Source organism: Scyliorhinus torazame, chromosome 11, assembly GCF_047496885.1.
Source record: "Scyliorhinus torazame isolate Kashiwa2021f chromosome 11, sScyTor2.1, whole genome shotgun sequence".
Classification (NCBI taxonomy): domain Eukaryota; kingdom Metazoa; phylum Chordata; class Chondrichthyes; order Carcharhiniformes; family Scyliorhinidae; genus Scyliorhinus; species Scyliorhinus torazame.
In genome coordinates this window covers 200158308-200170563 of record NC_092717.1, presented here as the reverse complement: position 1 = coordinate 200170563, position 12256 = coordinate 200158308, and the positions used below count along the sequence as shown (strand labels likewise).

The 12256-nt window shown below is 47.4% G+C and overlaps 1 protein-coding gene across 1 annotated transcript in view; it reads left to right on the top strand.

Moving 5' to 3' along the window:
- Window positions 1–12256, top strand: part of LOC140385762 (CMP-N-acetylneuraminate-beta-galactosamide-alpha-2,3-sialyltransferase 1-like) — a 137727-nt gene that overhangs the window by 94973 nt on the left and 30498 nt on the right. Inside the window, exon 3 of the mRNA XM_072468248.1 lies at window positions 3194–3387. Coding sequence (XP_072324349.1) covers window positions 3194–3387 — 194 coding nt within the window. The remainder of the gene's footprint in view (window positions 1–3193; window positions 3388–12256) is intronic.

The following is a 12256-nucleotide window of genomic DNA, read 5'->3' as shown; positions in this document are numbered from 1 at the left end:
TCTATCTCCCCTCCTAGCTCATCTTCCCACTTGCCCTTCAGCTCCTCCACCGAAGTTTCCTCCACATCCAAAAGTTCCTGGTAAATATCTGATACCTTCCCCTCTCCCACCCAGGTACTGGTGACTACTCTGTCCTGTTTCCCCTGTGGTGGCAGCAGCGGGTAGACCGGAACCTGCCTTCTCAAGAAGTCTTGCACCTGCAAATACCTAAACCCATTCCCTGCTGGCAATTCAAATTTATCCTCCAAGGCTTTCAAGCTGGGGACGCTCCCATCTATGAATAGATCCCCCATCCTCCTAATTCCTGCCGTTTGCCATCTCCGGAACCCACCAACCAGCCTACCCGGTACAAACCGATGATTATTATAAATCGGGGCCCAAACCGATGCTCCGTTCACTCTCTTATATCTCCTCCACTGCCCCCAGATTCTCAGAGCCACCACCACCACCGGACTTGTGGGGCGGGATTCTCCAACCCCCGCCGGGTGGGCGAATCGCCGGGGGTCGGTGTGAATCCCGCCCCTGCTATCCTCCCAATTCTCCCGCCCCCCAAAAACGGGCCCGGTGTGAGTCACGCCACCCGCCTCGCGGGGTCTGGTGCGACTCAATGGACGCTGGGGCCACCCGAATTCTCCGGCACGCGATGGCCGAAGTCCCGCCTGCCTGTAGCCGGTCCCGTCGGCGTAAATCAGAGTAGGTCCCTTACCGGCGGGACCTGGCGGCACGGGCGGGCTCTGGGGTTCGTTTATATCATAGAATTTACAGTGCAGAAGGAGGCCATTCGGCCCATCGAGTCTGCACCGGCTCTTGGAAAGAGCACCCTACCCAAGGTCAACACCTCCACCCTATTCCCATAACCCAGTAACCCCACCCAACACTAAGGGCAATTTTGGACACTAAGGGCAATTTATCATGGCCAATCCACCTAACCTGCACATCTTTGGACTGTGGGAGGAAACCGGAGCACCCGGAGGAAACCCACGCACACACGGGGAGGATGTGCAGACTCCGCACAGACAGTGACCCAAGCTGGAATCGAACCTGGGACCCTGGAGCTGTGAAGCAATTGTGCTATCCACAATGCTACCGTGCTGCCCAGGGTTCCTGGAGATCGCGGGGGGGGATCTTGCCCCGGGAGGTGCCCCCACGGTGGCCTGGCCCACGGTCGGGGCCGACCGATCCGCGGGCTGGCCTGTGCCGTGGGGCACTCTATTCCTTCCGCATTGGCTGTTGTGGTCCTCCGTGATAGCCGATGCGGAAGTGAATCCCTGTGCGCATGCACGGGGACGACGCCAGCACGCGCTGGCGCTCCCGCGCATGCGCCGGCCTGCGGAGGCCCTTTGGCCGGCGAGAACGGAAGAGGTGCCGTTATCAGTGCTCTCAGACTTGTGTCTTCACATGACGCCGCCTCCATCCCCCCCCCCCCCCCCGCCATACACCTGTCCCACTGTCAATGTACATCAGACTGCATTATCCCAAGGTGTTGTCACCCTCATTTGCACTCAGCACTGAATCTAGTTTGGATTTACTGGAACCTCTGGATAATTCCTGCAGCCCTGACAGATCATAGAATCATAGAAGTTTACAGCATGGAAACAGGCCCTTCGGCCCAACCAGTCCATGCCGCCCAGTTTTTACCATTAAGCTAGTCCCAGTTGCCCGCACTTGGCCCATAACCCTCTATACCCATCTTACCCATGTAACTATCTAAATGTTTTTTAAAAGATGACCAGCAGCTTACTATTCTTCTGAATTCTCTGTGGCTGTAGGGTAACCAGCACATTCTAGAAAATTCCTAATCTCCCACATGTCCCGCAGTGATTTCAGTAACTCCCCAACTGAGACACCCTGAACCTGAGCAACCGCAGGGACTTCCTTCACAAGAATTTCAGGCAATTGGTCTGAATTGTCCTATCATTTTGCTTAAAAGTCTTATCTACTTACCACATGTTAGCTCAGTATTCCCTTACACCTAACAATGATTTCATTATCAGTACCAGGTTTTCATTTAGTTCAATTTGTCTGTCTTTAATATTTGTATTCTCTATGCAGTTAAATTTAATTTTCTCTTTAGATCTGATTAATTTCTCTGACTATTTATATGTTTACTGTTCGCCCTTGGATTACAACATTTAGCACTTCCTCCATCTTTTACACTGGATTCCCAATCACCCCAAATCCCAATGCAATTATATAAAACAAACCAATCTGTTTAGCAGATGTTCCCAGCACTGTGAGCACACAGTTCTTTTTTTTAAAATAAATTTAGAGTACCCAATTCATTTTTTCCAATTAAGGGGCAATTTAGCGTGGCCAATCCACCTACCCTGCACATCTTTGGGTTGTGGGGGCGAAACCCACGCAAACACGGGGAGAATGTGCAAACTCCACACGGACAGTGACCCAGAGCCGGGATCAAACCTGGGACCTCGGCGCCGTGAGGCAGCAGGGCTAACCCACTGCGCCACTGTGCTGCCTGTGCACACAGTTGTGATATTTCATCTTGTATCTGCGAGCATTCATTTTTGGCTCTTCAAGAAGTGGAAACCATTTGCTTCTATCTACCCAATGCCAACCTTTCAAACACTTTATCATAACACCCCATTATCTGTTGTGTTCTGATGAAATAAGACAATTTTTCTAATCCTACTTATTTGTCTTCTCAATACCACTTAGCATTCCAGTGAATCTGCAGGGTATCCCTCTAAAGCCTTAATTTCTTCACTGTAGTGAGAGGCCAATTGCTGTGCATAGTACTCCCAAGGAGGTCATATAAAAGTTTTATGTCGGCTTATCGTTATGAAGGGAGATGAAAATAAACAATCCAGACATCTAGAAGTCTGGAAGCTGTCAATTACAGCCTACTAAAAGCTATTTCTCTTTCAAGTGAATAGAAGCCTTGCAGATCAACTGATCTGCAGGTGTTTAAAGCCTTGTGATGTGGTTTAGGCTTTCTATTAAGTTATAGCTGCTGCTTTCAACACTTGCATGCATTCTGTGGTTGGGGGGTGACCCAGCAATTCCTGTGGTGGGAGATGGTAGTGTGAATGCATCAACTTGCATGGCTGGGGAGTGTGGATCATTTCTGGGCACCAAATGGCCTCCTTGAGTTCTGTACAATCTCATAATTTGATGTAATATTGTTGGATATAAACTAAGGAATGACTTTTTTTCAAATATTATCTTCCAATAGAGTCTTCAACATGAACAAAACCCATCTAATATGACCAAACTAATGGAAGAATTATTTAATCTGTTTCCGGGGGACAACATGCTAATGGACCAGGGACCAAACAGATGTAGAACATGTGCTGTCGTTGGAAATTCTGGCAATTTAAAAGGATCCAAATCTGGACCATCGATTGACGCCAGTAATTTAGTCATGAGGTAAGTTGCTTGATGCTATTAGTTTGTTGCCCACTCTTTGAGATGTAAAATACAAGTTCTGAATTCAAATAGAATATTGCTCATAGTGCCATGCCTGCGATTAGAATATCTGAAATTGTTCTGCAATGCTTTTTATTTCTTTAAGCAGCTAAAGGAAAGGAGGAAAGAAATTTGAAGGACAAAAGAAAAGAAAGTACACAACTCCTTTGTAAATTAAACACATAACTCAACTTATACGTGAAAAGAACATTCTTAACACAATGTTTCTCTTGTGTTTGTTCACTTACCCTAGATTGGGCTTGTCAACTACTAGTGATTGGAATCTGAGACAAACTTGATTCAGTTGACACTCTTGCCTCTGGATCAGAATATTATTGGGTTGAACCACATTCCAAGACATCAAGTTAAACATTGTTAGAAAGGGGCAGCACGGTGGCTCGGTGGTTAGCACTGGGACTGCAGTGCTGAGCATCCGAGTTCAAATCCCGGCTCTGGGTCACTGTCTGTGTGGAGTTTGATCATTCTCCTTGTGTCTGCGTGAGTTTCACCCCCACAACCCAAAGATGTGCAGGGTAGGTGGATTGGACACGCTAAATTGCCCCTTAATTGGAAAAAGAATAATTGGGTATTCTAAATTTTATTATGGGCCATGGTTTAGAGAACACCAAAGTATATCATGGAGTTCACCTGACTCACAACTTTGAATAGAGTTTGGTTCTGGGGAGCACAAGGGTCCACTTTACAGGTGTGATGCAATAGAGATCTAAAGTATTTTTAAACAAAAACAATGTTTATTCTATGAATCCAGTTAACATTTTATAAACACATAGTAAACACCTTATCAACTACCAACACTGATTAACCCCCCCCCCCCAAAAGATAGAGTACTCTGTACGTAACCCTTAGTAACTTTCCTAACAACATCCATAAGTCAAAGACCCTTTTTAACAAAGACAGTAGGTTTGCATTCCTTACAGAAACAGGTATTACTTTGAAATCATCAAGTGATCTGGAGACATTCTTTAGCATACAGAGAGAGAGGCCAAAATACACCTCCTTGGTGTGAATGCAGCCCTCCAACTGAAAAGGAAACTAAAACTCAGAGTCAAAAACAGCTTCCAGCTCAAAACGAAAGTATAAAACAGAGCCAGAGCCCAGCTCCACCCACACACTGACAGCACTGCAGCCACTAGAGAAGACAAACATTTCTTAAAGTGACATTCCCATGACAATTTATATTTAAAAAAAACACATTGTTGATAATATTCCAGTGCACCACTGAGACTGTTACATTAGCAGAGAACCTGTCCCTCTGATGAGACTAAATAGGCATTTTGGATACTTTAATGACTGAGGAAGACAGCGGTAGGAAACAAGTATTTATTTTAAACTATGTACAATAATCTGCCCACAGCAGTAACTCTCCACAATCACAGTCCCCGTTGGGACAGCCAACAATTCTGGGCCCTGCTCGGGCCAGCTTTTATATTCCGTTCTAGTGAGCCCCAGCTGGGTGGCCTCTGTCCCCTACCTGTGAAGCTCGTACTCCACGAGCCCCATGCGGAGATCGATAATAGTGGCCTCTAGGGGTTATGACAAGTACCCACCTGAAACAAGCACCTGGTTCAGGTGAGCATTAAAGATCCCAGTGTACTGTTTGTTGACAAGCAGGGTGTTTCCTGTGTCCTTGCCAACTATCTTCTTTTCTCCAGCAAATGAGGAGAAATTTCTTCAGCCAGAGAATGGTGGGTCTGTGGAATTCATTGCCACAGAGGGCGGTGGAGGCCGGGACGTTGAGTGTCTTTAAGACAGAAGTTGATAAATTCTTGATTTCTCGAGGAATTAAGGGCTATGGAGAGAGAGCGGGTAAATGGAGTTGAAATCAGCCATGATTGAATGGTGGAGTGGCCTAGATGGGCCGAATGGCCTTACTTCCGCTCCTATGTCTTATGGTCTTATGGTCTTAAATGGAAGCAAGCTAGTTAACTGTTTAGTCATCCCATTATTGCTCGTGGGATCTTGCTTTGTGCAAAATGGCTCCTGAACTGACACTACAATTCAAAGTACTTCCTTTTCATCCAAAGCACTTTGAGATATCCCAGCTATTGCCCCAGCTAAGGTTAAGTAAAACAGCAGATTGTGATAGTGCTTTACTGGATAATGTGTTGTGCAGTGAGGCTGTACAGTCAAAATTTCCAGAGTTCGTTTGTGTTCTCTGCAATATGCATTGATTTGTAAATATGTATCATACTTGCCTGGGGACCCTTCCATTTTTAGCATGAATCAAGAATTAAACCTGGAGCCGTCCTAAACTGCATGGTTTAGCACTCGAGGCGCGTTTATTACTCAATGCGGCATTGTCGGAGCATGGCATTTTGGTTACTCCAATTTCCCGCTCCCTCTCACTAAAACATTGATGCTCGCTGAGTTACAGTTTCACCAATGCCAGTTATGCTCGAGTACATCAGCTAAGTGGCCATTTTTCATGTATGAACCTCAGTAGATTATTTCATTGCTAGACAAATAAAACAATAACGACAACTACTTATATTTAGTGCCTTTAATGTAATAATATGCTCCAGGGCACTTCACAGGAGCATTTTTTTGAAAACATCCTTAGTGGTAGGCAGCAGTGGGTGAAAGCTGTGAAACACCTTGTACTGGTCATTCACTGCAGTTGACAAGTTACTCAGAGGTTTTGGACCTTCCTTGATTCTGGGGTCTTGTGAAAGCAGCTGAGAGAGTACAAGCAGCAGTATGAACCCCTCTTACACTCTAATTTAAATTCCTTGGGTTTAGCTATAAAAACTGTGACCTTTGAAGTCACTTACAGCTTGGACATACTATAATGAAGTATGGATTTACATTATGAATGAAGAGGGGTTTACATTACTACTACTATCACAAACAAAGTACTGAGCCACACAGAGGCCTATTGTAAAAGGCCTTTACGGGATTGCAATATGATATCATTAGAAGAATCTGTGTCATGCAATCCAATTTAGTTGCGCTTTTGCTTTAGCAGAGCACATATGCAGCTGTGAGTCTTCCTGCTTTCTATCCATGTAGATATGTTCTCATGTGATCCATAGAATCCCTGCAGTGCACAAGGAGGCCATTTGGCCCATCCAGTCTGCACCGACCTTCTGAAAGAGCACCCTATTTCAGCCCAATCCCCCCGTCCTTTCCCCGTTACCCTGTCTAACATGCACATTTTTGGATTGTGGGAGGAAACTGGAGGAAACCCACACAGACACGGGGAGAAAGTGCAAACTCCACACAGACAGTCACCCGAGTCTGGAATTGAACCCGGGTCCCTGGCGTTGTGAGGCAGCAGTGCTAACTACTGTGCCGCCAATGTGTCTACCATAAATAAATGAACCCACAACATGTTTACACAATCCCTTATGAGTGCTCAATGTCTTTTATATGGTAATGCAATTAAAACTTTGCACTTTAATTTTTTGAAATATATATCTATAATCCTGGCTGATTTATAACATTTTAAAAACTGGGCAAAGACTTTAAAAATGACTGAAACCCTGGTTGGCTATGAATTTCAAACAAAAGGAACTTTCTGGCAGCCGGAGAACCTGACATCTTGTTATCTCTGAAGAGATGCTAACTAACCTATGAGCTGCAGAAACCAACTTCAAATGGATTTATACAAAGGCCATCTACATTTCCTAAACCATGCCCGGCCAATGAAGCTGACTAGTCTGCTGGGACAAGATTTTCTCATCCCCATTCTCCTGCCTTCTCCCCATAACCCCTGATCCCCTTATTAATTAAGAACCTATCTATCTCTGAATTAAAGACACTCAGTGATTTGGCCTCCACAGCCTTCTGCGGCAAAGAGTTCCACAGATTCACCACCATCTGGCTGAAGAAATTCCTCCTCATCTCTGGCCAGTAGATATATTGCCTATTTGTGGCTCTGGCTGTCTCTTCCTTGTAACAAAATTATCCATCCTCACAGTCCTCTTGCCTTGCCTTGCTAGCAGCTGGAAAATGGAAAAAGCTCTCCTGTATGATTTGACGCCCAAAGCACCTACATACCGGCGTTTGTCATCAGTGTATGTGCAGAGCACGTGACCTGCTCACTGCTGACACCTATGGTCAGAAGGCTGCATGCAGCCTCATTTTGTTACTGTTTAAGAGCCGGTAGCGACCACTATTCTCAATTTAAATGCTGGTTGCGGCCATTGGTCACTTCTCCCGCAATCGGGACTGCCGCGACTGATCTCTCTGGCAGCCTCCCGACACCCACCCACGAGTCACGACCCACGCTTTGAAAAATCCTGATTTAGACAATGAAACTTGTTCTCTAGTTACCTTCAATGAGCATTTCATCGTCGGTATAAAACATTCTCCCAGCCCTTTTGTGGTTGTGTGATAAGGAGAGGATCAGATTGTTGAATGCCATTCTCCTTCAAGTAGTGCACAAACTCTTGCAAAATGAACTGCGAATTGTTCAGGGCAACCAGATTTACTGACGAGTTTGTCCAATCTCTTAATTGTTTTCTTCGCTGATGTTGTCTTCATGATGGCAACTTCTGGCTATTTTGAGTGAACATTGACTAGAATGAGAAGCATATACCCTAAAAACAGTCCGGCATAATCAACATGTAGTCATTGCCAGGCCTCTTCTGGCCATTCCCACAGGTGTAATGGTGCAACTTACGCACTTTTGCTCAAGATGAATACATTCTCTATTTCGACATCTAGCACCAGCCACCAAAAATAGCTCCTGGTTATCAATGTCATCCTTAAAATACCACAGTGGCGTTTGTGTCATTGATTTAATGCAAGTTTTCTTTTTTTAAATATTATAAATTTAGAGCACCCAATTATTTTTTTTCCAATTAAAGGGCAATTTAGCGTGGCCAAACCACCTAACCTGCACATTTTTGGACTGTGGGGGTGAAACCCACACAGACATGAGGAGAATGTGTAAACTCTATACGGATAGTGACCCAGGGCCAGGATTTGAACCTGGATCCTCAGCGCCGCTGTCCCAGTGCTATCCACTGCGCCACATGCCACCCATACAAGTTTTCTTAATAATCATGTAATGATGACTCTCATTCTTCGGGTGGAATATGACTTTAACTTGGGGTTGCTCCTGAAGTCTTTCCTTGAAGCACCATGCCCATGACCTCTGACAGCACTTGGATCATTTCTGGTATGCATCTTCACCTGTCCTGTGATTACAGGAGTGTTATCTACTTGCTCGATGTAGAAAATGTTTCCACACAAACTGCTTATCGACAGACTATTTGATAAGGGTAGTCGGGAGAGTCCATCGGTGTTCCGTTGACTGATGATACTTGATCATATATGTGTGTGCTGACAGAGCAATGCCCACCTCTGTATCCTGCTCATTGCCAGTGATGGAATCCTGTTATTGAGATCCAAGAATCATTGTTAGTGGACGATAGTCCATCAATAAAGTGAATTTCTTCCCATACATGAATTGGTAGAACTGTTTTATGCCAAACATTATCCCTAGGGTTTCGCGATCTGCGCATAATTGTTTTTGGCTTTATTCAAAGTTCTTGACGTGAAGGATATTGGCTTTTCTGCAGCCATGGGCATGATGTGGGAAACCACCGCCCCAGCCCCATAAGGTGATGTGTCACATGCCAGGTGCAGGGGTAAATTTTTTTAAAATAAATTTAGAGTACCCAATTATTTTTTTCCAATTAAGGGGCAATTTAGGGTGGCCAATCCACCTAACCAGCTCATCTTTGGGTTGTGTGGGTGAAACCCACGCAGACACGGGGGGAATGTGTAAACTCCACACGGACAGTGACCCAGGGCCAGGATTCGAACCCAGGTCCTCAGTGCCGTAGTCCCAGTGCTAACCACTGCATCACCGTGCTGCCCCATGCAAGGGTAAATTTGAATCAAAATGTGTCAGGACTTCTGACTTGGTAGCGCCTTTTGGACTTGCACGAATGCTCTCTCACATTGATCCCAACGTCTATTTTTTATTTTGATTTAGTAGATTGTGCACGGTTTTAGAATAGTCACCAGATCGGGGCAGCACGGTGGCGCAGTGGTAGCACTGCAGTCTCACAGTGCTGAGGTACCAGGTTCGATCTTGGCTCTGGGTTACTGTCTGTGTGGTTTGCACATTCTCCCTGTGTTTGCGTGGGTTTCGCCCCCACAACCCAAAGATGTGCAAGGTTGGTAAATTGAGCACGCTAAATTGACTCTTAATTGGAAAAAATGAATTGGGCACTCTAAATTTTTTTTTTAAAGAATAGTCACCAGATTAGGGATACAGGGACCAGGGTTTGATTCCCAGCTTGGGTCACTGTCTGTGCGGAGTCTGCACATTCTCCCAGTGCCTGCGTGGGTTTCCCCCGGGTGCTCCGGTTTCCTTGCGATGTTAAGATAAGCCTACTTGTGACACTAATAAAGATTATTATTAGTAATTTAAAAAACCTATGGTAGATCATTGAACATAGAACATACATACATACATACAGATATAGAACATCAAAGTCGGCTCAGTCTGAGGTGCTGGTGTAATGGCTTTGAATTTCGAAGGCAACCTATGCAGTCCCTTGGCACGTCCCAGATATTCAATTGGAAATTGGAAAAATTCACATTTATCTTTTCAGACTCTTAATCCATTACCTTCTAATCTCTTGCAGTGTGTCATCTAGGTTGCAAAGATGTTCTTCCTAATTCTTTCCAGTAACCAAGATGGTACAACACTGGACTCCATCTAATCAGCTAAAAATGTGGTCCATAGCTCATTGGAACAACCGTACCAAATGGTCGTCTTTCATATTGAATTAACCCTTTGTGTGTCACAATCGTCAAGAGCTGTTGTGAATCTGGATCCACATTTACATTGCAGATGTAGTGACTGAGATCAATTTGACTGAAGTGTTGGCCTCCAGCCAAGCAAGTGAATAAGTCATCAATCAGGAGTGGAGGGTCCTGATCTTCCGGTTGCGGCTATGCGGAGCTAAGTTGCACATTCGGCAGCTCCCTCAAAAAAATGACTTTTGGGCTCTTTTCAGGGCTCCCAACGGAATCTTTTCGACGTTTCCCGCTGTGGGAAGGAGAGTACAATAGTTCCCCGACAATATATGGCTTTTACCAGGAGCGGGGCGACTAAAAACGTGGTGGTGGACCCGAAGAAGGTGCGAGGGAGGAAGAACAAAATGGCGGCGGGTAGGGACCAGGCAGTGTGGATGCAGTGGGCGCAGGAGCAACAGGAGGTTATCTAGCGCTGCTTCAGGGAGATTAAAGCGGAACTGCTGGAGCCGATGAAGGCTTCTATCGATAAGCTGCTGGAGACACAGACGGCCCAGGGGGTGACGATCCGCGAGGCCCGACAAAAGACCTCCAACAACGAGGATGAGATCTTAGGCCTGGCGGTAAAGGTGGAGGTGCATGAGGCGCTCCACAAGAAATGGCAGGAGCGGTTCGGGGAGATGGAGAATCGGTCGAGGCGGAAGAACTTGCGATTTTGGGCCTCCCGGAGGGGCTGGAGGGGCCAGACGTGGAGGCCTATGTGGTCACCATGTTGAACTCGCTGATGGGACCGGGGTCCTTCCAGGGGCCCCTGGAGCTGGAAGGGTCCCATAGAGTGCTGGCGAGGAGGCCCAAGGCTAACGAGCCTCCGCGGGCGGTGCTGGTGCGGTTTCATCGGTTCGCTGATCGGGAGTGTGTGCTCAGGTGGGCCAAGAAGGAGAGGAGCAGCAGGTGGGAGAACGCGGAGGTTCGAATATACCAGGACTGGAGTGCGGAGGTGGCGAAGAGGAGGGCCGGGTACAATCGAGCGAAGGCGGTGCTGCACAAGAAGGGGGTGAAGTTTGGCATGTTGCAGCCGGCGCGACTGTGGGCTACCTACAAGGACCGGCACCATTATTTTGAGTCTCCGTAGGAGGCGTGGGCCTTTGTTCAGGACGAGAAGCTGGACACAGATTGAGGGTCGGGATGGGCGTTTGGGGATTGCGGTTGATATGTTACTTTTTGAGGGGGGGTCCTTTGCTCTTGTTTTTTTTTTATTTCTGGTTTGGTGAGGGTGGTTAGGGCGGGTTGGGCACTGTTTTGGTTGGGTTGATCGGGGGGGCTCTTGGAGGGGGGTAAGCAAACAGAACAGGGGTGGATGGTCGGCAGTGAGATGAGGCCCCGCGGGGGAGGGGGAGGCCCGAGTCGGGGGTGAGGGGACTGGGCCTGTAAAAGGAGCTGCGTCAGAGGTGGCGGGGCCGAGTAGGTGGAAAGCGCGGGCTTTTTCCCGCACTGAAGACTGGAGGGGGCGGGGAAGCGAGGGTTGTTTCCCGTGCGTGGGATGGAAGGGGGAGGTGGAGAGCTGGAAGAGGAGGGTGTGGCACACAATGGGAGGAGTTGAAGGAGAGGCGGGAGTGGCCGGGGTCAGCAGGAGTCAGCTGACTTGCGGAAGTGCAGTGGGGGGAGTAAAGCAGCTAGGATGGGTCCTAGCCGGGGGGGGGGGGGATTGAGTTGCTGCTGCTATGGTCAAGGGGGAGCTGGAGTGAGTGGGGAGGGTCGAGACGGGGTCTGCCGCCGTGGGGAACGGACCAGGCGTAGGGTGCAGGCGTGTGGCTGGCCGAGGAGGGATTATGGCTAGTCGCCAGGGGAGGAGGGCGGGTAGCCCCCTGATCCGGCTGATAACCTGGAATGTAAGGGGACTGAACGGGCCGGTCAAGCGGGCCCGCGTGTTCGCGCACCTGAAGGGGCTGAAGGCGGATGTGGTCATGCTCCAGGAGACACACCTGAAGGTGGCAGACCAGGTAAGATTGAGGAAAGGGTGGGTAGGTCAGGTGTTTCATTCGGGGCCGGATGCCAAAAATCGGGGGGGTGGCGATCTTGGTGGGAAAGAAGG